Raw genomic sequence first — 24,392 nt, forward strand, 5'->3', positions numbered from 1 at the left:
ATGCATTTGTGTGTGTGCAGCTTTATGACCCATCACTTTTCTTTGGTTGAACACTGGGGAGTCTTTCATGCTTCAGTTGAAGGTGACAGTGGTCAGAGCCTGGTCAAACCTTCTAATTGTTCCTGTTTCAGAACACTGTTGGGTTTTTTCTGAAGATGCAGAAATCAGGTTCCGCCTTCATTTACATCTGACAGGTTTTCTACATGCAGCATTTGACCTGCAGGTCTGCAGGAAGGTCAGGTAGCTATAGCATAGGGGAAGGAGAACCAGAGAGAGGCATCTGTGGGGAGCTTGGGGCTGGGAATCTGGAGATAAGCAGCAGACTTTGAGCAGAGCAGGGGCCCAGTGGTGCTGTCTGACTCAGGCTGTGCTTTGCCACCAAGATGTGTTCGGGTGCTCTAGGGGTGACGTGCAGGTCTCCAGCTCCTTGCTCTGGTGTGTTATTGCTGAGCCTTGGTGGCACCCCAGTGCCACCAGCTGCCCCCCAGACTCCTGTGCTGGCTGTCCCACAGAGCAGAGCTCAGGAGGGGGCTCGGGGTGCTCCATTGACATAGCTTTTGTTTTCCTTTTCACGTTGGCAGAGGCTGGGCCCCTCTGTGCGATGCCCCGGCATGCACTGTGCCAGCAACCTCACACCCACCCCAGAGCTCCACTCACCCCCTCTTAGGGGCCCAGGTAAGTCCCTTCTTTTTTTGTTTTACAATATTAAGTGGTTTTGCAAATGTTGTTTTCTTTTTCAATACCTTTATCTCCTACTACTTAAGGTAAAATTAAAAAAAAAAAATAGAAATCTGAGATGCAAAAACTTTGCTATACCACAAAATATTGTAAAAAACAAAAAAATTCCCAAAGGTCCTTCAAATGACCCTCATCACTGCAACTTCTGTGAAACAGTCAAAATAAAAAAAAATTGGAGCATGCCCTCACCCCTCTCTCCCCAAAGAAACACTGACTGGTCCCCACAGGGCAGCTCCCATCTGCAGCAGAGTCTGTTGGAGGGTGTGAGCTGTCAGGAGCACAGTGCTGGGGCCTCGCAGAGGGCAGGAGGAGATGGAAAGCCTTGCTTTTGGAAGACACCAAGAGAGAGGAGATAGCACAGCTCAAGCCTGTGTGGTGCTGAGCACTCCTTGCTGCTGCTGGAGGGGGCAGAAACCCAAGGCACATCTGAAGATGCTTTTTGCCTTCACAGGGTTAATCCTGTCTCCAGTGACCTGCAACTCTCTCTTGCTGCTTGGGACTTCCAGCACAGTGTGTGGGGGCTTGTGATTGCCTTCTTCTCTAATGCTTCTCAAAGAGCATGGTGCAGGCAGTGTGTGTGGCTCAGAGACCAGAGCAAGGGTGGATGAACCATCCCCTGTGCTGCCCCGTGATTCACCTGCACAGAGGTGGAGGTGATTCAGCTTTTGGGCCCTGCTCAGTCACTGTGTCCTCTGAGAGCAGCACTCTGGGTAGGGTGATTTGTGTGTTAGACATGGTTACCTTCTGAGGATTTCTGGGCTCGTTGTGTCGGTGCCTGAGGTGTGATCAGGGAGGGTGATAACTCGTGATCAATATCCAGGCATTGGCTGAGCCATTGGGGAAGCGAAAGTTCAGCTTTGCATAGGAGCACAGATCTGCTCAGAAGCCCAGAGCTGTCTCCAGGAACAAGAGAAGGTGTGAGGTTTTTAGTAAAAACACTACTTCCCCAGGCATTTTCTTTGCAGTTCATAAATCAGCTTCAGGTTGCAGCCAGGGCATGTGAGGTGTGCAGAACCAGGTGCCTTTCAGAGTATTTAAATTCAGTTGGGGGAGATTTAGGTTAGATATATATAGGAAATTCTGCCCTGTGAGGGTGGTGAGACCCTGACACAGGGTGCCCACTTCCACATTTCTGAAAGTGTCCAAGGCCAGGTTGGATGGGGCTCTGAGCAACCTGATCAAGTGGAAGGTGTCCCTGCCCATGGTGGGGGGTTGGAACTGAATGACCTTTAAGATCCCTTCCAACTCAAATCTTTTTATCATTCCATTATTCTGTGATTATGGGCTGGTTGAGAAATCAATGTGCCCCAACCAGACACAGTCTTTTTACTATAAAAAGAATAGTTTCAGATTGAAATTGGTGACAAATGTCAGCATTTTTTTTTCTGTCAGAGAGAGGCCAGAAGTCACGCACCAGTGTGTTCTAAAAATACAGCTGGTTTTCTTATTGGAAAAAAATCTGCTCATTTGCATTTTGGTCAATGCTTTGCCTCATGTATTTGCTGAAAATTCAAACACTACTGGTCTCACTGGGAAAGAAGCTCAGCAGACATAAAACTAACCTGGTTAGCTGAGATTCTCCAGCTTTTCTTCTTCCAGTTTGGCCTCTGTTAAGCCTGCAATGAGCAAATTCTCACTTTTACTTTAGTATAAAATACTTCTAGCTCTGTTTAAGCAAGTCATTATCTTTCCTAGTATGAGCTCCAGAGGCTCACCTGGACCTCCTCTCCAATGGCCTGGAATTTCCATTTCTCCCAGCCTGGGCTAGTGGCAAGGACACTCCTGGATAATTTATAGGAGCAGAACTTTGAATTGCTCTGTGTTGCTCTGCTTGGTGCTACATGCAAACAGCATTATGTTTGTTCAGTGTTGCTCCATGGCAAAATACAGTGCAATTAATCTGGTAAAAGTGTGTGCACTTTATGTGCTGGGAAAGAATTGATGGGAGGAGTCAGTGAGGCATGGAGAGGGAAGGCTGATCCCTTCAGCTGGAGATGAGGAAATTGTAAGAGGCCAGATCCTAGTCCAGCGGTGCAGGAATAAGTTGGGCACATTTTGATAAGGGGGAGCCACGTTTGTCTTTCCCCTTGGCCACAGCAGCAGCACTCCAGCAGGGCAGCACTGGCACTTGGGCTCTGGAGCGAGCAGTGTGACCCCAGCATCTCCTGCTGGGCTGACAAAAGCCCCAGTGGGACTGGGGATGGACTTTGCCAGTCTAGCTTGTGTCATTCGGGGAGGTGACATTACAAAAATTCAAGTTGCAATGTGATTTCCCAACCAGTGTGTTCTGGTGGTGGTGGTGAGCAGACAGAACCTCAGTGGCATGCTCTGCACCTGGCATAGCCTGGCTCTCTGGCTGTCCTCTGTGCTTTTAAACAAGGAATTTACTCCATTCTGGGATGGGGAGGATGTGGGAGCACAAGGCAGGCACATGACTCAAGCTGGGGACTGGCTGTGTCAGAGGAGATAGGACTGGGCTTGACACATCCAAAACAGACAATGCTGTCTTTGAAATATGTAAGAGAAGGTGGCTGAGCTGCAGTCACAAGTTAGATTTTTCAAGGTGGAAGAGGGGAGGAAAAGTCATTTAGAGGTAATCATCAGCTTTGTAGAGACAAGTGACAGAGCAGCGGGAGAGTACAGACATTAGGCACGAGGAACTTGGAAAATGGCATTTTGGCACAGAGGTGGAGTTAATTTCAAAGAGCTAAAGGTTGTATTTGGTTTTCTCCCAGTGTGATCTCTGACGCAGAGCAGAAGAGAAATCCACCTCTCTTTACCTGTGGCTTGCCAAAAGACAGCAAAAGTAAACGAGCACTGAGGGGCAGCTGTTAAAATCATGCCCAGTGATTCGAGTGGAAAAGCTTCAGAAAGTGGATAAGAGATTAAAAGAGAAAGGGAAAACTGAGGGCTTTTAAATTTTGTGTGTCAAAACTGAAACCTGTGGAATGCTTGGGTTGTGTTGCAAGGGTGGGTAGGGCTCTCCATGGTGTTTGCCAGGCACTTGCTTCATGGCTGGTAAACGAGACAGGGATTTCATGCAGGGCTGTGAAACAGGTGGATGAACACGTGTTTGTAGTAAGATATTGTGCAAAAGCTGTTATTGTGCCACATGCAACTCTGACACCACATCCAGGAAAGCTCATGGTCAGACATGGCATCCAGTATTTTAGTGAATACACTGATGCAAGTGAGGCAGAAGTTTCTGTGGGTGGAAGGAAAGCTGGAAAATGGGAATGAAGGGTGCATGTTACAGCTCACACTATTCCTCAATGTGTGTACAGCTGTGTGAGCTCTGTCCAGGAGGGCAGTGGGGATGTCAGGGGTTGCAAACTGTGCTACCCATAGTGATGGACAGACAGTGCCTGAGGCCAAAGCTGAATACTGTGGCAAAAAGCAGCCACAAGTGGAAGATTTCCAGTAAGTGTGTGGAGCAAGTAATCTTGGAGGCTACTTCTGTCATTTTAATACTTCTTTCGAAATCTCACGTGGGTTTCTTCAGGTTTGTCCCTGCCTATTTGTGTTTTCTGGGGGAGGCTAAGGAGAAGTCACGTTATCTGTGTGGTGATCTGTTTCATGGTTGACTAGTTTTTATGAAAATGGGGTTGTGTGCAACCAGCATAAAGAGATTATTTTAGCTATCCTGGTCTGTGGGAATTCGTGACGCCCACTTTTAGAATAGTACAGCAAGCAGTTAGAATAGCTCTAGATATATTTAGCTAAAGAGAATTCACTGGTGGAGACTGTAGAACTGGGAGGAAGGAGAGCAGCAGGACACAGCTCTGACACAGTGAGGTCCTTGGTGACTTGCTGTGGGAGAAAAAACCCAACAGCAAGACAAGGATAATTCTGATGAGATTATTGCCTTTTTACAACATTTTTATTTCATTCCTTGTAGGAAGTTTGTGCAATGAAGGCAGAGATCACGATGCAATTGTTGGGATAAATTCACCCGTGGGTTTGCAGTCCCTGGGGTGTTGCACACACTGCAGGTCTGCCTGATGCCATGGTGTCTGTTGGGCACTGGGGGCTGGTGCTGGGGGATGGATGGCTCCTGAGCTCAGGCACTTCAAGACAGGTGATGTTGTGGAGCTCTCCAGGCTTCCTGCAGGGTTTTCTTCTTCACACTGAGAGCAGAGCAGCAGGGCTGAGCAGCTGAGGTGGCTGTGCTGGGAGGCAGCTGCTCTGCACCAGTGTCCTTCAGGCTGCAGGGAAAGGACCCACCAGCACGTGTTTCACTTGCATCCTTCAGGAGCCAGCCCACACTGAAGCCTACAACTTGATTTTCTTTCTTTTCAATTAAAGGCAAGTAGCGAGTCTGAAAATGAGAGCCCAAAAAGAAGACGCCAGAAGCAGTTGAAAAGAAAGTAAGTTTCTAGGGAAAGGGTTTTGAGTGGTGATGCTTTGGTTTGTTTCTCAGAACAGTAGTGCATTGGATTGTGTGATGGGAGTTGTCAACATGGTGAGCTTGTAAAATAAATATTTTAATAATACTTTGGATTACTAAAATATGAATCTATAGTTGGATGCAATTTCCAACCCATGTTTGTATGTTCCTACTGTGCCTGTGATGGAATCTGAATGAGTCAGGTTCACTTTCTGTTGTCAGTCTTTCACTTTTCCATCAGATTACTGATTCTCCTTCAGAGACACTTAAAACAGTTTCATGCCTTCTCCTCCCACCTTTTTGATTAACTGAGAATAAAATACCAAATTATTATCTTCTTTTATCTTTTATAACCCCCTGTTAAAACAAAAGAACTTGCATAAAGAATGCTTTGGGTGTCTAAGCACCATAACTTGAGTTCACTTACAGTCATATTCTATTACCATCTAATAGGTACCTTCTAGTTTTTCCATACACTAAAGTGGAGTAGGGAACTATGAGCTGTCTGATGGAGAAAATTTAAACAGAGCCACATCATCCTGCTTGCTTTCTCCTGCATCTTGTCTTTTAACTCGTCATTTAGGTGTTCCCATCAGTGCAGGAAGGAAGGTGATAAAGCACAGGGAGGACTGTGGTAGTATGGACCTGTCCTGGGCAAGGGCAGTGATCCTTGTGGAGCCTCCATGTATTCTTGGAGAGAGGAGAGGCTCCTCCAAAAGGCATTTTGGAGCTGCAGCTTTGTTCCTAGTTGTCCCCAGAGAATGAGTTTCCTTCCACCGATGTACAGTGTGACTTGGCTTCACACTTGGAAACTTGAATTGGCAGGAGAATTTCCATGGCAGGAGTCTTGTTCCATTTTCTGGGCTCCAAGGAGCTCATGTAACTCTGCATGTTGTGGCTCATGCTCTGTGACAGTGAGCTCTTCAGATCCTTCCAGCCCATCTCAAAAAATGCAGAAGTAGAGGAAAAAATAATCATCAATCAAAGCCCTTGCCCACCCAGGCTTGAGCAGTACAGCTCTGCCACCAGCACGTGTGGTAAGAGCTGCTCTCACTCAAGGCAATCCTGCCACTGTGTGAGCAAAGCTCCAGGTGACTGAGACCCCCTCCTAAAAGCAGAGAATCACAACACAACATCCCCCCTGCATTGCCCTGAACAGCCAAGGATAGAATTTTGAACATTTTTCCTGTAATTATGGACGTGATGGTTTGCTCAGCCAAGTATTTGTGTAGAAATATTGTTGCCCTACATGACCTACATTTCTGACCACAGAATTAAATGGAAAAGAGAGGTGTCTGCTGGAGAAGAGGATGAAGATGGAGGGGAGCAAGGCACCAGTGGAGAGAGTGAGCCTGAGCCGAAGAAAATTAAAGCAAGAAGACCTGTCCAGAGGAGGTAAGGAATGGTTGGTTCAGTCTCTTTCTGCCTGTGCTGTGTGGAGAGGAAATCCCTATTTGTCACTAATGAATTTTCCCTGCAATATTACCTTTGTTTGTGACCTAATAAATCTATGGCCTTGTTATTCCCTCATCTCTCCATCTCATGCTCCAGTGAGCACTGGAGTGGTTTTCATGATAGTTAGAGCAGATTAAATCCCTTAGGAGTCTAATATTTGAGATCCATGCTTCCTTAAAGACTTATTAAAGTGGATATTTACATAAACCATGCTGTATTATGGCTTTATCAACTCTTATTTTAGAACAGTGGCCAAAACTGGTGTTAAAAAGCCCCACAAAATCCAGCGTGGGAAGAGGAAGAAACCAGAGTCATCTGAAGATGACGACGATGACGAAGACGATGAGACCCCCAAGAGACAAACTCGGCGAAGAGCAGCCAAAAATGTCAGGTGTGAACAAGTGTGGGGTTGGTTTGGGGTGAGAGCTGGCTGGGGAAGGGGGCTCTTGACTCCTGTGGGGTCCTGCAGGGACCTGTGGCTGAGGTGTGGCTCTTTGGGCAGGTTCCTGCTGGGCACATCCAGGGTTTGTCTCATTTTGCCATCTGTGAAGGAGGGAATGTTTACCAGTCCCTCCTCAGAGAAACATGAGGATGGTTTGCATAATATTTCTAAAGCACTCTCAGATGAGATTGATAATTGCAAATAATAAATGAAAATGAGCAAAAAGGAGCAGCTGTGCTGGACTGGACCAGTTGTCTGAGGGTGGCTGGGGACAGTGTGTTGAGCCAGGGTGGAGTAAAGCTTTATCCATTCCCCAATGCAGCTTCTCACCTTTCAGGCAGTCCCAATAAGGGACTTGCAAAGAGCCATCCAAATGATGTTTGGTGGTGGTTAAACATGCACCAAAGATGAGAAGTGCAGTCCCATGCAGCCTTTTGATGCTCTGCAACCTCCATAGAATAATCTTTCCCTCAGTAGGGGAGACCTTCTCTGTTATGGCCTTGCTTCTGCTGCAGGGATTGTTCCACCTTATGAATCACCTGATGTTGGCCATGATCAGAAAAGCCATATGGGCAAGATAGAGGATTAGTCTGGTAAAGTGCAGCTATCTGAGTGTCTTGGGGAAAAATATTGACCTAAGACGTGTGCTGAACGTGCACTGAACCACAGCATAAATGCTGGAGAAGCTGCTCCAGTCTGAGCCATTCTGTGTGTTGGTGGGCTTGGAAGAGTCAAAGGGTTTATATCAGTTTGGTTTTGATCTTGCTCAGCTACAAAGAGGATGATGATTTTGAGACGGATTCTGATGACCTGATAGAGATGACTGGGGAAGGAGCTGATGAACAGCAAGACAACAGTGAAACTATTGAGAAAGTCTTGGACATCAGGCTTGGAAAAAAGGGAGGTGCGTGGCTCTGGAAGAAGCCTTTATTTCTCTTGAACCGGTGCAATGCTTTTGCAACTTTAAAGTGGGGTCAAGTGCTTCAGTGCTTTTTGTCTTTTCCTCTATGTCTCTTAGTTACATCTTGTAATATGTTATAGCTTCTGTAACATATAATATTTAAAATCCTAAAATCTCTATGTGGTCAGCGGCTTTCATTTAGCCTGCACATATTTTAAAGATGCAGCCATTGTTCTGCAATTCCTGCTTTTTTCTCCTTTGAAATATAAAACAGATCTAAGAGAGTCAGTTTTCATAGTCCCATTGGCAAAGCCATAATGAAAATAAAGCCAATGTTTTCTTCTCAAAGCCTTACAAAAATGTTTTTTGTAAAACCGAATGGTTGTGAACACTTTCAAGAGGCCTTTGAGAAAAGCTATTTATGACAGATTTAAAAATACTCTGTTGCACGGAGAACTTCTGTGTGCCTGCCTTATAGGTTTGCAGAATCTTTTGGGTGTTCTTTGTGCACCCACAAAAGATGTATTAGAAGGGTAATGCAGCTGATGCCCAGTGGTGGGTCAGGAGGGTGCCAAATGCAGGCTGGTGTCTCTTGCAGCCATCGGAGCTTCCACCACCGTGTACGTGACCGAGGCCAACGGGAACCCCAGCGCCGGCTTCGACCCCGAGAAGGACGAGGGGGAGGTTCAGTACCTCATCAAGTGGAAGGGCTGGTCATACATCCACAGCACGTGGGAGAGCGAGGAGTCCCTGCAGCAGCAGAAAGTGAAGGGCCTCAAAAAGCTGGAGAACTTCAAGAAAAAAGAGGAGGAGATCAAGCAATGGTAGGCTTCGCTTCAAGCAGTGATTCTGCCTTGGGCGCTTTGTGTTTAGCCTGAGGTTTGAGGAGTCATGACTGAAAATGTTTGATTTCTTCTTAGAAAGTGTGTTTCATGTGCGCTCTGGTCTCTCTTCGCCTGCTGAGGAACATCCCCCCCACACAGAAATGATATTTGTGGTGTGGATGGCTCCAAAATGGAGAGGACAAGGCATGAAATCCACACTATTGCCACTTCCTAGCCTTAAGAATTGGGAAGGCTGATAACAAATAATTGCTGCACAGACTCACCTGGCCCAGGAGGTGCCATGAGGGCTTACAGCCTTATTAACCCTTGTTAATTATGGGCTTCTCTGTGTGCAAGAATTTGCATCAGTTTATGTCCAGCTTCCCCAGGAGCTATAAAGGGAGCTACAGTGCCTTTCCAAAGTGCTAAAGCTGGAGTAGCAGCTTCCATCTCCATTTGGTTCCTGTTTTGAGATTGATTTCTTGCATCAGAATAAGGCAGCATTTAACAGGGAGACAATCTGAACATCTATGACATTTGCTTCTCAGCAATAATTTACAATTTTAGGAAATTTAAGAAACATGTCATATTACAGTAATTTTCCCTTGTGACTTGTCTGAATGACAGAACCATATAGGAAAGTAGATTTTCTATATGCAACATCTATGAGCACTATGACAGAAACATTATAGTGTTTTTTTTTGTTTTGTTTTGAATTATTTTGCATCTAGGCTGGGCAAGGTATCACCTGAAGATGTAGAATATTTCAACTGCCAACAAGAGCTGGCTTCAGAGCTAAACAAACAGTATCAAATAGTGGAGAGGGTAATAGGTAAGTGGAGCCAAGACTTTGGTAAAGGGTTGAAGTAGGAATGGGAACTTTATTCCACATGACAGCAGAATGAGTGTGCAGCTCTCTCTTCTTCCCTGTCCTCCAGTATATCTGAAGAAAACCCCATGGTGTTTACTGTAATTCATTGTGTGAAATTTAGGAATTTGGACAGTAGAAATGCAGGTTTACGGATTTGTATTTGTGCTTGCAAACAAGCAATACAAATCAGGGACTTTCCTTGCCTGGAGTATGGGATGACACACTAGTTTCCAACAGGTTGCTGAAATTGTTGCTGCTGAGTTTCTTTGTCTCCAGCCCTTTGGATGCAGGATGTTTGTTTCCAAAGCAGCAGCATGGGCCTGGCTTTTGTGAGGTCCCTTTTCTGTGGTGTGGTTGAGGATGTGGTTAGGCTGCAAGGCAGCTCAGGGGCGAGATTTTCATGATTAATTAATAAAAATAAAACCAGAACTTACTGAGCACTTTAGTAATATCACAGCAATGTCAGTCAGAGGTGCCAACGCCCAGTTGCTTTGGGAATTGGCTTGGAGAGCTGTGTAAGCTATTTCCAGTACAGTTCCTGTAAAACCGTGGGTGTGAGGCAGTGGTGGCCTGCCCTGCTCCCTCTGCTGGCTGCCAGCATTCCAACCCTCCCTTCCCTTCTCTCTCCAAACACAGCTGTGAAGACCAGCAAGTCTGCCACGGGACATTCCGATTTCCCAGGTAAAGGCACATTTTTTTTGGTCTCTCTACACTTTTGCTATGAGCCAAGACCTGTTTTGTGGCTGTCTGGGCAGTTCAGCCTGTGAACCATGCTTGTGGTTCAGCTGCTCAGCTACAGGTGCTGAGGTTTGGGCTTTTTTTTTTTTTTGCATATTTTTCAGCAAACAGTCGCAAAACATCCTCGAATGACCCCGAATACCTGTGCAAGTGGATGGGGCTGCCCTATGCTGAGTGCAGCTGGGAGGATGAGGCTCTGATCAGCAAGAAATTCCAGCACTGCATCGACAGCTTCAACAGCAGGAACAACTCCAAGACCATTCCCACCCGTGACTGCAAGGTTTGCTGGCTTCTCTCCTTTGCTGGGGGAAGATGCAAGCAGTGGGAACGTGAAGTTTTGTCAGGATAAATGTCAGGGAACATTTTTCCCATCCTCCCACCTGCGTTTGAAGGGTTGTTTGCTGTTCTTGTATTGCACTTCAAGCAGAGATGTGAAGCCCTTTGAGTTTCATTTACTCTGTGCACAGTGAGAACGTTATGTCCCCCTGGGGAGTGGGAGGCTTAATTAATCCTTGCAAAGTGCTTCCTCCTCAGAAGGAGCTGCAGCAGTTTTAATATCAGTTGGATGAAAAAACAGCACACCTGGGAAATGAGGAAGCCTGCAAGATGCTGATACAGTGAAGGAGAGGGACAGAAATAATGGGAGAAAAACCAAAAGAGGACAAAGAAGGAAGTGGAGCTTGTTCCGACTCCTGGGTATTTTGTGCAGCTTATTACACTCCTAGGGGACTCAGAGCCCTGATCATAAACCAGAGGGCAGCAGGCAAATCACCAGAAATACAGACACAATCACTAGCTAGGAAAATGTGGATGGAAGTGAAGTTCTCTTCACTCGAACCAGTGAATAGATACACACTCTTTGCTGAATTCATCAATTTCATTGCTGAATTTTCAGCCTTTCAGCCACTGAGAGTTCTGTCTTTCTCTTCAGTGGACTTCAGGCAGGTTTTCTTCCAGGTGCTGAAGCAGAGGCCGAGGTTTGTTGCCTTGAAGAAGCAGCCCTCGTACATCGGTGGGGAGAACCTGGAGCTGCGCGATTACCAGCTGGAGGGCCTCAACTGGCTGGCTCACTCCTGGTGCAAGTATGTGCACAGCCTGGCATGTTCATTCTGGGCCTTTTTGTCCCTGAAGGATTTAGCACACCTCCCTTTCAAGTGAGGTTTTTACCCACCTTCCTTCTGCAGCTTGGAGGATTTCAAATGTTGTCATACCCAGCTGCATTGCAGACACTGCAAGCAGGAGCTACCTAAAGCATGAACTTAAGAAACCTTGTGTGAAAACAAAAAGCATTTTCCCTGTCTGGGCCTGTTCACATGATGGATTTGGCTGAGCCTGGTACATATAAGCTCTAGATTTCCATTGACTTAATGGGAAAAAGTGGTTTCTGGCTCAGTGTGCTTATATACTCATTGAAATCTTTGAGAGATGTCCTTCTAAAATTAGGCCACTGATTCCCCTCTGCCTGTTTTCCTCCAGTTTGGAGTAATCATAGTTAATTTTTGCACGTTATTGTGCCATGTTCAGTCTGGCTGTCCCTGAGATCCACTTAGAAGTGTTCAAATTACTGTTTTTGCACTGCCCCTCTCTGTCCTTGTTGTGGATTGCTGTTCATGTGGAGCACAGTAAATTAGTAGTTATAGCTGTGCTGTGAGACCCAGCTAGGGGAGAGAGAAATGATTGCATCTGACTCCATCTTATCAGAAGGCTAATTAATTACTTTATTATACTATATTATTCTATACTTTATTACATTACATCTAAACTGAATCTGCCAAGCACTCAACTCTGCACACACTGCTCTGAATCTCATGACTGTCAGCCCACAGTCCTGACACACACACACACACACTTGGCCCTGATAGGGCAAGGAGACAAAATACCATCATTCTAGGTAAACAATCTCCATATTGCATTCTACTTTTGCACAAACACAGGCACAGCAAATGATAAGAATTATTTTTCCTTTCTCTGAGGTTCAGAGAGCGTGAATCCCAGAAATATTCTTGGGAAGAATTGTGCCTTGCTTTTCTCTGTGAAGAGAAACGTGGGGCTACAAGCAGTGGCAGAAACATGCGCTCAGACAGCATTTCTGTTTGTTCTCCTCTTCCTCAGGAACAACAGCGTGATCCTGGCTGATGAGATGGGACTGGGCAAGACCATTCAGACAATATCATTCCTGTCATACCTGTTCCATCAGCACCAGCTCTACGGCCCTTTCCTGGTGGTGGTGCCCCTGTCCACCCTCACCTCCTGGCAGAGGGAGTTTGAAGTGTGGGCACCCGAGATAAACGTGGTGGTTTACATTGGAGACCTCATGAGCAGGAACATGGTGTGTAATCAGAGAGCAAAGGGTGAGGGCTCAGGGAGAAGCAGCGGGTGCACAGCAGCAGCTCGTGTGCGGTGTGTGTGACACACAGTCAGCTGGAGAGGCTGGTGGATAGTGCTGGCAGCGTGCAGGCAGCTGGAGCTGGTGTGGCTGAGTGTGTGGGTGTAGCTCCCTGCTACAGGGAATTTTGTGCTTTATTTTGCCTCTTGGAGTGAGTGCAGGAGCGCTGGCTTCTCTCAGAGCCAGCACTGATCTGGAGTGAAACATGGAGTGAGAAGTCCAGCAGTGTAAAATGCTTGTCTTCAATATTTGGGATTATTCAGACAATGGAACACACAAGTGTGGGGACTCCAGTGGTGTATGCAGTGTGGTGATGTGTTCATTAATATCACAACAGCAAGTTAACCTCATTTTGTTACCTGTGCAAGCTGAACCATGTGTGCACTAAAACAAATTATTCCTTAGGCACTTGAGCTCATGAAATGGCACCTTAGAACAACAGGGGTTTGGACTTGGTTGGAGTCTCTGGCTTACAGTTACACTAAAATAACAACTGTTAACTCTTTCCTTCTGATAAGGTGTTCAAGTTAAATTTGTTTCCCCTCACAGATACGTGAATATGAGTGGATCCATTCTCAGTCTAAAAGATTGAAATTCAATGCACTTATCACAACCTATGAGATCCTCCTGAAGGATAAGGTGAGTCATTACTCCAAGAATGTTTTTATTTAGACTTACTCTCATTTTCAAAGGAGAAAGCCAGTTCTCAGCTAGTGGGTTTCACCTCTTCCCTCTGTGGTGCTGGATAACTACAGCCACTATTTGCTTTTCCTTCCCCATTTTCATTTCCTTCTACATTTGCAAGCAAATGTGGGAATGTGGGACACATTTTGCAGTGTCTTCACTCTTGTACTGCACAGTTGTGCTATTTTTTTTTACATGTAAGACATCTGGCAGGATCCAGCAGTACCTGGGTTTTTACCTGGTTTAATTTAGGCTTGTTAAGAGGACAAAACAGTAGACTGAACTGCTGGACACAGTGTTAACAGTATTTACATTTTTACATCTACAAGAAATCTGTCTGTTTAGGAAATATGCATCAGCCCTGTCAGTGTATCACTGAGTCCTACAAAAAATGGAAAGCTTAAAAAAAAAAAAGAAAAATAATTTAAATCAAAATTCTTGGATTATTTGAACTTTTTAGGTTTGTTCATATGCTCTCCTGTTCTTGCTCCAGTGGGACCAGTGCTACCCAGGGCCCCAAGGGCATGGAGAAAGGGGGGAATGAGGAGCTGGGGAATGACTGTGCTTCCCCAGGATAGGTGTACTTGCTGCAGAGCTATTGAGATACAGCAGGAGTGTTGTACAGCATGGCTGATTTTCACCTTTTCCTTTCTTGGAAGACACCCTGGTCCCCAAATTTTGTTAGCAAGAAGATCCTGTGAGGGTGCAGCCACAGGGACACACACAGTGCAGGGTTTCCTGCCTTGGAGAGAGACACATGTGCAAGGTGGTGGAGCCTGTCTGACCCAGCATCTCCTGGTTTTTTCCTTCTTTTCCTCCAGACTGTCTTGGGAAGCATTAACTGGGCCTTTCTGGGCGTGGACGAAGCCCATCGGCTGAAAAACGACGACTCCTTGCTGTACAAAACCTTGATTGATTTCAAGTCCAACCACAGGCTGCTGATCACTGGCACCCCCCTTCAGAACTCACTCAAGGAGCTCTGGTCCCTGCTGCACTTCATCATGCCAGAGAAGTGAGTCTCCTTCCAGGCCATCCAAGAAGTGTCTCTGTTCCATTCTTGTCTGTTAAGTGGGCTCAAGGGAGTGCAGGATGGCAGAAATCCCTGAACTAAACTCAGTGGTGTGACAGCAGTGATAGGAGAACAGACATTAGAGGGGAAAATCAAAGGTTAAATAACTAACATAAGGAGTATTTCTGGCAGCAAACTGAATGGGGAAACCTGATACATGCCTTTCAAATCTGTCTGCTGTCTTCCAGCCTTCTCTAAAAAGCTGAAGTTGTTTGAAGCAATCGTTTCAGCCATTTCTGAGCTTTCCAGTACACTGTGGTTCAGGCACCTCTGCCAACCATTTCATGGCAGCTCTGGGGGTGCTGTCTGGCTGATTGAGTGTCCACAGTGTAACAAATGTTTTGTTTCCTTTAAAATAAAGTGAGCTATGGGCATCTCTAAGGCTAAGGCAGGCATGCCTCAAAGCTCACTGAAATTATGTTTGACTGCAAGGAGAGCTGTGCCGCAAAATCTTTTTTTTTGGATGAAATAAAGAGTGAAGGAGAGGCTTGAGGTCTCCCACGTGGAGGAGAGCAGATCTCCACATTTCAAAGGAGCTGTCAGAGGAAGCAACAATCCCAAAAGAGCCTTCAGAGCAGGGTAAATCAGTCCAGTTGTCAAAGCTGTGCCTGGGGGAGGCACCGTGGAAAATTCAGAAACTGCTGCCAGGTAAATGCCAGCAGAGTGAAATAGTGGGAAACTTGGGATTTTGGGTCCTGGGAATCAGTGTGGAGCTCAAATATAAGATGTTAGGAAGATGTCTAAGCCCAGAGATCTTCTAGCTTTGCCAGCAATCTGTTCAGTTAACCAGGGCAGAGTGAATCTGTTATCTTCCACTGTGTTTCCATTAAAGTGCTGCTCTCCTGTCTGTGGTGCAGCAGGAGTGCATCCAACAGCTGCTGTTTGGTGCCATAGGACAAGAGGCATTCTGACACCTCCCTTCTCCTCCTTTCTGTTCTGTCTCTCAGGTTTGAGTTCTGGGAGGATTTTGAGGAGGATCACGGGAAAGGAAGGGAGAATGGCTACCAGAGCCTTCACAAAGTCCTGGAGCCGTTCCTGCTGCGCAGGGTGAAGAAGGATGTGGAGAAATCCCTGCCAGCCAAAGTGGAGCAGATCCTGCGGGTGGAAATGTCTGCTCTGCAGAAGCAGTACTACAAGTGAGTCACTGAATGGGTTACTGGCAGTGCCAGTGGAAATGGGCACATCTCTCTGAGGGCATTGGACGAGTGTCCCAGTGTTCTGTGCATCCTGTGGCCTTCAGAGTGCAGTGAGACACCATCACCTGTAGTACTGGGAGCTCCCCAGCAGGAATACGAGGTAGAGGAGCTGATATCTTTCCTTCTGGAGGATGGTTTTGTAGAGTGATCCAGTTCAACTGGCCAGTTTTGCAAGACAAATGTTATGTCTTTCCTGGGGGAGTGACAATATGCACAAAGTTGGGATTCAAAAAATATTTAACAGTGATAATATCAATAGGAAAGTCAGGTCAGGGTTTTTAGAGAAGAAAGAGGATCCTGTAAGAGAAATGAGAAGAAATGGAGGCAGGCAAGTAGACTGGTGCCTGAATGAGCTGTTCCTGAAGGTTTTGTTCCTCCAAGGCTCTGCTCTGCAATGAGTAATGATGACGACTTTAATTTTCCTGCCTGCAGGTGGATTTTGACAAGAAACTACAAAGCTCTTTCAAAGGGAACAAGGGGAAGCACATCTGGTTTCCTGAATATTGTGATGGAATTGAAAAAGTGCTGCAACCATTGCTACCTTATCAAACCTCCTGAGGAAAATGAGAGAGAGAATGGCATTGAGACCCTGCAGGTGAGTGGTGTCCTTGGTCACCACCTTTTTCCTTAAATTTCATTATTTTGTCCTCCCAACAAAATTACATCTGGTGTAGCTTTATCTTCTGTGGTTTCTTCTTCAAAAATAGTTCTCTCAGCTAAGCCATTTGAACCCCCAGCCTTCCACTGCTACTGCAGGCAACATTTTATGGCCTTCTAGAGCAGGAGCTGTGGGCAGTGTACAATTTGTCTTGTGTGATTCATTGTGAGTGTGGGCTCTGCTGTGTAAATCCAGATGATTAGATTAGAGATGTACAAGAGATGAATGACCCCAAAAGGAGCAGGTCTGTGCAGGTCTCTGTGTGATGCACATAAGGGTAAGATTGGAAATGATGGTTATTTCTTCAGTCTTTGATCAGGAGCAGTGGAAAGCTGATTCTCTTGGACAAGCTGCTGACCAGGCTGCGCGAGAGAGGCAACAGAGTGCTGATCTTCTCCCAGATGGTGAGGATGCTGGACATCTTGGCAGAGTACCTGACTATCAAACACTACCCTTTTCAGGTGAGAAACATCAGCATGGAAAACAGCGGGGTCCCCTTGAAAGTGTGGGAAAAAGTGGAGGGAGCTTGAGCAGTGGGATTCACTGAGTTCCCCCGAGGCTGCTGGCTGGGATTACAGGTGGCACTTACTGGAAGGAGCTGGGATGTCCCTTCCTTTCAGCGTGGCCCCATCTCTGCAGAACTCCTCTGACAGGCCCTGTTTGGGCTGTGTCATGTGATAAACCCCGAGGACAGTGAGCACAGGGAGCCTGGCTGGCAGCCTGTAACGGGAGCTGCGGTGTCACCCGCCCTGTGCCTGCTCCCCGAGCATCCCCCAGCCCTTGTGACACAGCACAGATATTTTTAATTGGTGGCTATTTTTAACAATTAAGTGCTGCAGGCAGCACAGGGGGCTGCAGGGCTGGCAGCACTCGGCTGCAGCAGTGCCTCAGGGCTCCTTTACCTTCTCTCTTTTCTCACTGTTGTTGGTTTTTGCAGCGCTTGGACGGCTCGATCAAGGGGGAGATCCGAAAGCAGGCGCTGGATCACTTCAACGCCGACGGCTCCGAGGTACCACAGGCTGGGCAGAGGGTTTGTGGCTGAGCCACAGCTTGGCACTGACTCCAGGGGGTTCGCTCAGAACAGTTATTTCCACAGGAGCCCAGGTGCTTTTAAAGACACGGATATGGCAGGCTTTTCATATTTCATATTACTTGAAATGTCTCACATCCAAGGAGCAGGGCAGCAAGTCACATTTCCAGAAAGTTCTGAAGAGGCTGGGAACAGCCAAAATTTAGTAATTCTCTCCCTATTGGTCTGGAGAATGAGATGGTTGCTGAGTGATTCCAGTCTGAAGCTGGTTTTGAATATGAAATGACAGAGGCAAAAGAAGGATTTTAAGTGTTGGCAAGCAAGGGATTCCAGTGCTGGAGGTGAAAGTCTCCAGTGTAATAGGAGAGGGCATCTGAAACCTCTCATCTGGGCTTGCTGACTCACAGTGACTGGTGCAGGACACTTGTTTTTGTGTCAGTCAGCCCAGCTGTGAGAAATACCTTTCCTCGCTCCAGGAGCCTGGGCTGGAGCAGGATTCTTGGCTCACACAGGGATTCTGAGGAATTGTGGTTGTAGGAAAGTTAACAAAAGGAAGTGTGAGGGGCAAAGAGAAAGAAAGGCCACAGAAACCTGCCCTTTTCCCTGTCCTGAGGACATCCATGGGAGCTCAGGCATCTTGGCACTAAGATGGAACAGTCTGTTCATTGCTGATCTCACTCCTAACAGGATTCAGGCAGCAAAAAGCAGGTGTTTGCCTGCTGCCTTTGTAGGAGCCTGGTGAGCAACAGGGTCTGACCTTCAGAAGTAACAATAAGGTGCTCCTGCCTTGAGCTGCTTGTGTTGCTCTCCCAAATCGATTCATCCCTTCAGCTGGGCCAGCACTGCCTCACCCTGGGTCTGGGCTTAAAGACTGGTGCTGCTCAGCCTGCATGAACAGGAAAGGGAAGGAAATATGAGAAGGAAATCCTTTTTCTGCTTTAAGAAGCATGAGTGCAACAGAGCCTTCCCTTTTACAGCTTTTGAGTCACCACTGCTATTTTATGCCCACAGTTACAAGCTGGTTAACTCATGTTTTTTATTTCTTCCTTCTCAGGATTTCTGTTTCTTGTTGTCTACAAGAGCTGGAGGGCTGGGAATTAACTTGGCCTCTGCTGACACTGTTGTTATCTTTGACTCGGACTGGAACCCCCAGAATGATCTCCAGGCTCAGGCCCGAGCCCATCGGATCGGACAGAAGAAGCAGGTCAGCAGAGCTGCTGGGTTATTTCACTCTGGCTTCAGTGTGTGCACCTAAACACCCTCTCACCTCACCAAAGCTTCTGAAAACATGGGCTTGTTGTCCCAGTCCTTGCTCCAGGGAATCTCATTTAGAAAGTAGGAGACAAAAGGCAGCCCGGATTTGCCAGGTGCCAAGTCTTTCTCTTGGTTTTGAGCATACCCAGAACCCAACCCGTGGCATTGCACTTCTCAGCCTAGTCCTAGTGGACTCTGTTCTTTCTTGCCCTGAAAAACTTAAAAGGTAGAACATCCACCTTTTCTAGGGATTATTGGATATGTGAAAAGCTAGTTTGGTGCTAGTTTGAATTTAGAGTGATTGTTTCAGAAGATTTTTGCTCTGTGCTTAGGCACACTACAGGATCTGTGTTAACCATCCTGATTTTAACTGTATTTCCTGAGATATAGAGTGAATGTATTTGTTTTTCTTCTGAAAAAGCACATCTGTACATGAAGAGACAATGTCAGCAGCCCAGTGAAAGCATCTGAGGGATGCATTGCTGTATCAGCAGAGCCTGTTCAGGAAATAGCTGTGGTCTCTTTTTGCCTCTCAGGTGAACATTTACCGCCTGGTCACCAAGGGGACAGTGGAGGAGGAGATCATTGAGAGAGCCAAGAAGAAAATGGTGCTGGATCATTTGGTTATCCAGCGTATGGACACCACTGGCAGGACTGTTCTGGACAACAACTCTGGGAGATCCAAGTACGTGGCTGTGTCAGCAGGCAGAAATGTCTGGAGCACGTGGCATAACCAGCCTCCCCTGCTGGCATTTCCCAGGATTTATTTGATAGGGTTCAGGGCAGAAGGCTAATAAATCATGGCAGCTTCCACTGATTTGGCTTCTGCAGCCATTTATTTGGATACATAGGATAAAGATAATCAGAAATTCCAGATAGTTTTAGGGCACCACTTGTTTTTGCTTCTTTCTCTCACCCAGAGATCATCCTGGTCTGAGGGAACCTGGCTGTGGAACAGCTGCATTTTGGCAGTGACCTCAGATTCTCTTCATTTCCCCCAGTAGATGGAGGTGGTTCCCATTGCAGACTTTGTCTGTGCTGGAGCAGGAAAGAGAATAATAACAAAGCTTTTTATAGTGCTGGGTAGAAAACTTACTCCTTGCTTCAACTGGGAAAAACTTTGGTATGGTTTTGTGCTGTAGGAGTTCTGACTGAGCAGCTCAAAACACCTTTTCCTTCTTTTCCTCTTGCAGCTCAAATCCCTTCAACAAAGAGGAGCTGACAGCTATTTTGAAGTTTGGAGCTGAAGATCTTTTCAAGGAGCTTGAAGGGGAAGAGTCAGAGCCTCAGGTAGTTTGAAATTGAAATCACATAGCAGTTTGTAGTGCTCTCCAGGTCTGCAAGAAGGACTGTGTGTGGTTGCTCCTGCTTTGTTCTTGCCCTGTGCATGAGAGGAGGTTGGTGAATAGGACATGTGGGAGTCTGGAGAAGCTGGAAGCAGAGTCTGGGATTGTGGGATCAGGGTTTGAGGAGAGCCTTGTTGTTGGGAATTAAATGGTAATGGTCACCCAGGGAGTCCCTTGCCTTCTGAGGATTATTAGCTAGTGACAGCACAGCCTGCTGAAGGCTCCTCTCCCTGCCTCTTCTGAGCACTTGCTCAGCACCTTTTTTGGTGGTTCTGAGCGAGGCAGGAGTCAGCACAGGGCAGTGAACAGGTCGCTCTCTCCTGCCTCAGTGCAACATCGCTTGACAGTTTAGCATTGAGTGTTTTGACCAATTCTCTTAATGGTCCAAGCAGCAGAGCTTCTCCCCAGGGAGACAGTCCACAGTTCATACATCTCACTGCCTGGAAATTTTCCCCACTGTTCAGCCCTGATGGTCCTTTCCTTCTGTTCTGTCACCTTATTTGTACTTTGCTGTCCCACTTGAGACAGTTCATCCCTGCCCTCTGGGATGACACCCTGCAGACATTTGCACTTTATTTAGCTCATATCAGCACACCAGCCTGTTCTCAAAGCCTCTTACATCCTGCTGTGCCTGGCACCCTCTGCTTTATCCCTCCTTCTTCTCCCTGACTGGCAGGAGATGGACATCGACGAGATTCTGCGTCTGGCTGAAACCCGGGAGAATGAGGTGTCCACCAGTGCCACCGACGAGCTGCTCTCACAGTTCAAGGTATGGACACCCCCAGGCTCTGTGCTGGGTTTGGGAATGTGGCTCCCCACACCCTGAGGTCAGTAACAGGCAGGAACACCTCGCACACATCTCAGAATCACAGAACGGTTTGGGTTGGAAGGGAACTTAGAGATCATCCAGTTCCAACCCCACCCCGAGGTAGGTATTAATTTAATTTCAGGAAAGTGGTTTTGAAGGCTGTGAATAAAATGCAGAATTTACCAAATTTGGAAACAAACCCAATAATTTACAAATACTCAGCAGTACTCCTTAAACTGCACGTACTTCCTCAAAAGCTGTTAGTCCAGAGAAGGGCAAGGAGCCAGGAATGTAGTGGCATAGGGATCAATTATGGAGTAGTTATGGAAGTGTTGGCAGAATTCCTGTGGAGAAGGAGTTGAGGCTTAGCAGACAGCTCTGGGGTGTTCCTGCCAGGGGAGGGAATTGCTAAAACTTCTTTGCTTGTAAAAGGTTGCCAACTTTGCAACCATGGAGGAGGAAGAGACAGAGCTGGATGAGCGGTCCCAGAAGGACTGGGATGATATCATTCCAGAAGAGCAGAGGAAAAAGGTGGAGGAGGAAGAAAGGCAGAAAGAATTGGAGGAAATCTACATGCTGCCGCGAATCCGGAGCTCAACGAAAAAGGTACAACCCATCATGAGAGGATGAGAGGCTGGAGGAGAGAGCTGCCAAAGAGAATGCTCAGGGGAGGCCTCCCTGCCATCTGAGCATCTTTCCTTCTCCAAAGTTGGTTGGAATAAAGCACAGAGGTAGCACAGTGACCTCTTGTTGGCACTGTGCATTGCACCAATGGTTTGGGATGCAGCCTGAGGGCCCAGACTGGACTTGGTGTGACTCATCTCACCTTAGCAGACAAAATCAAAAGAATCCGCAGTGACCACAAAGCAAAGCACCCAATTGTATTGGATTTTGCTGCAGATTTTGCCATTTTTTGGCTGTCTCTTTTCCTTGGGCTCTCTAGCTCCCTGGGTGGCTCTTGCCTAAATCTGGATCCTGAGGAGCAAAAGAGATGGTGTCTTCCCAAGTTCTTCTTTATGTAATGGGATCTATCCCAATCCAAAAGAAAGCTGACTGTGCAAGGATGCTCTGCTGGGATGTGAGACTTGAAGGGGTTAGAACTGTTCTGTGGGCTGAGCTGGAGAAAAACATTGATGTGAAAAACACAGAGAAGGATAATTCATGTTGGATGAATCCAGATTAATTTCTGAGGTGTCCTGGCTTTCAAAATAGTCTAAGGGACTGTGGCATAAACTCATGGAAATCAATATTTTAACATTTCTTAGTAGATCAAAATTCAATTGTGAAACTGGTGGCTGTAAAAGGAGGATGACCAGCACTGTGCAGCCTCTCTGGGCTGGCCACAGGGGCTCCTGCATCTTCAGGAACGGATCCTCACATGGTTTACAGTCCATTAAATAGTGCCAGTGCACTGGGGACAGAAAATCTTGCTAGCTGATGAGATGAGCAGTTGATAACTGTCCTGCTGTTTCTCTGGTACCTGCAGGCTCAGACAAATGACAGTGAATCTGATGCAGAGACCAAGAGGAGGCTTCAGAGATCATCTGGGTCAGAAAGCGAGACCGACGACACCGACGACGAGAAGAGACCCAAGCGCCGGGGACGCCCTCGGAGTGTCAGGAAAGACACTGTGGAAGGATTTACTGATGCTGAAATCAGGAGGTCAGTGCTGGGCACAAGGGACAGTTCAGAAGACAAATATAGAAACCCCATGCAGGTGGGGAAAATCCCAGATTAATCCAGGATGTGTTCACCTGTAAGCATGTCAGTGGTTGGGCAGAGCTGGTTCACTGGCACAGCTTCTGCACCTTTATATAGCTCAGTTTGATCCCAGCTGATGGCCTTTGCATTCAGGACAGTGCAGAATGGACTGGATTGTCTTTAGCCAGGCTACAGTGAAGCTGGTGCCTTCCTAAAATTAATCCATGCTGTAAGTGCCCCTTGTGGGCCAAGTGGATGGAGCTCATGCTGTACAACATGTGAAGAGGTCTTAGGTGCCATGAACTGCAGAGCTGGAGAAGCCAAGGTCTCTGGCCTTCCTGACATTTTTCTGGCAGTCATCCTGCTGATTTAAGCTCTCAGTGAAAGGCAGGCTCTGGCAAAATGACCTCATGAGAAGCACTGGTCCTGTTGATCTGAATGTGTCAGTGTCTGATGTCAGCTGGAGACTGCATTTCAGAACATTGTTTTCTTCTCCTATCTTCTAATTCTTGAGTCTTTCTCAGAGATCTTTGTCTTAACAGCTCTGCCCAGATGTTCAGCCAAAGATGGAAGAGAGGGAGTTATGAGTTTTCCTTAACTCTCTATCTCTGAGCGGGTATGTTTTTAAGCAGGAGATAACAGAATTTTTGGGCTGTGATAGCTGCCTCATAACTATCTTGAAACCATGGAGCAGGAGGACATGTTACAATATGCAATATAACAGCCATTTAGGTTATTGTGATGTAGCAGAAAGGGGCTGAAAGAATACAAAATGAAAATAAGAAGGCAGAAAATTAATTCATTTAAAAAATAACCTGTAGTTGTAGCCATTGTGTCTATTCCAGCTCAAGGCAATGTTTGATTGCAGCAACTCTTGCTCTAAAGATGTGTTAGCCACAGCAGGGATTTTCACAATAAAAATAAGACATGAAAATAAATAGCAAACCTCATCTGCAAACCTCTGTGATGGATGGAGCCACATTTGGCTCTTCTGTGATGGGTTGCTACATTTACAGCCCAAGCTTTAAAATTACTAATGACATTGATTTAATGCCTCTTTTCTTCCTGGAAAAATGAAGTTAATAATTACCAACATGGTGTGAGCCAATGCTTTCTTCTATTTTTTTTTTTTTTGCCCTACAGTAACCACTCTCCTTTTCTTTTTTACCCCTCATCTGTCAAACACTCAACATTCATAACAATGTTGTGTTCTTCTCCAGCCAAGGTCACAAAACTCTCTGTGGGGGCTAATGGATGAGGCTTCCCAGTGCTGAGCTGCTCAGTGGGGAATGCAAGGGTGATAATGTGACAGGCTGTAATTAATATATTCAAGCACATTTGTGATATAGAACCTACTTTTTATGGCAGCTAGTTTAGTTTTTTTTTTTTTTTTTTCTCCTTAGGTTTATCAAGGCTTACAAGAAGTTTGGATTGCCTCTTGAAAGGTGAGTCCCAGCGTGGCCCTGCTCCAGAGGTGACCATGGAGGCACATTGTGCTCCTGGGCACTGCAGGCACTCATTGCTCTGGGTGTGTGACACAGCCTGCACAGACAGCACAAGCCTTGCTGCCCTGCCACAGAGCCCAGGCACTGCTGGGCACTCCCTGGTGCCTCTGTTGATGGGCACTGATGAATGCTGGCTGAAAACCAGCTGGAGCAGTGGTGGTGCCAGGCTGTGACACAGCAGGGTCCTGCTGGCACAGTCCTGCCCTTGGGGCATTCCCACTCTGCCCAGAGAGGAGAGGGAGCAGCTGTCAGGACAACAAATGCTGCCCAAAACACTTGCCAAGCTCCTCTGTGCACGTTAGCCTCAGGATTGAATTTGGAGTGTCTTTCCAGGCTCTGTCCCTCCTGAAGGGAAACAAAGAGAGGCACCATCCTTAAACATGGATCTGCAGAGCTCTG

At 46.6% G+C, this 24,392-nt stretch overlaps 1 protein-coding gene across 3 annotated transcripts in view; it reads left to right on the top strand.

Annotated features, from left to right (window-relative positions):
- Positions 1 to 24,392, top strand: part of CHD2 (chromodomain helicase DNA binding protein 2) — an 85,174-nt gene that overhangs the window by 47,446 nt on the left and 13,336 nt on the right. For all 3 annotated transcript variants that reach the window (XM_058033090.1, XM_058033089.1, XM_058033088.1), the window contains exons 9-31: positions 5,044 to 5,105; positions 6,398 to 6,520; positions 6,825 to 6,971; positions 7,793 to 7,926; positions 8,522 to 8,747; positions 9,479 to 9,579; positions 10,255 to 10,299; positions 10,461 to 10,636; positions 11,314 to 11,438; positions 12,469 to 12,685; positions 13,292 to 13,381; positions 14,248 to 14,438; positions 15,443 to 15,631; positions 16,124 to 16,286; positions 16,658 to 16,810; positions 17,287 to 17,358; positions 18,434 to 18,583; positions 19,170 to 19,318; positions 19,827 to 19,923; positions 20,656 to 20,748; positions 21,220 to 21,393; positions 22,274 to 22,449; positions 23,892 to 23,933. In XM_058033090.1, coding sequence (XP_057889073.1) covers positions 5,044 to 5,105; positions 6,398 to 6,520; positions 6,825 to 6,971; positions 7,793 to 7,926; positions 8,522 to 8,747; positions 9,479 to 9,579; positions 10,255 to 10,299; positions 10,461 to 10,636; positions 11,314 to 11,438; positions 12,469 to 12,685; positions 13,292 to 13,381; positions 14,248 to 14,438; positions 15,443 to 15,631; positions 16,124 to 16,286; positions 16,658 to 16,810; positions 17,287 to 17,358; positions 18,434 to 18,583; positions 19,170 to 19,318; positions 19,827 to 19,923; positions 20,656 to 20,748; positions 21,220 to 21,393; positions 22,274 to 22,449; positions 23,892 to 23,933 — 3,095 coding nt within the window. The remainder of the gene's footprint in view (positions 1 to 5,043; positions 5,106 to 6,397; positions 6,521 to 6,824; positions 6,972 to 7,792; positions 7,927 to 8,521; positions 8,748 to 9,478; positions 9,580 to 10,254; positions 10,300 to 10,460; positions 10,637 to 11,313; positions 11,439 to 12,468; positions 12,686 to 13,291; positions 13,382 to 14,247; positions 14,439 to 15,442; positions 15,632 to 16,123; positions 16,287 to 16,657; positions 16,811 to 17,286; positions 17,359 to 18,433; positions 18,584 to 19,169; positions 19,319 to 19,826; positions 19,924 to 20,655; positions 20,749 to 21,219; positions 21,394 to 22,273; positions 22,450 to 23,891; positions 23,934 to 24,392) is intronic.

This window comes from Melospiza georgiana, chromosome 13 (assembly GCF_028018845.1).
Source record: "Melospiza georgiana isolate bMelGeo1 chromosome 13, bMelGeo1.pri, whole genome shotgun sequence".
Classification (NCBI taxonomy): domain Eukaryota; kingdom Metazoa; phylum Chordata; class Aves; order Passeriformes; family Passerellidae; genus Melospiza; species Melospiza georgiana.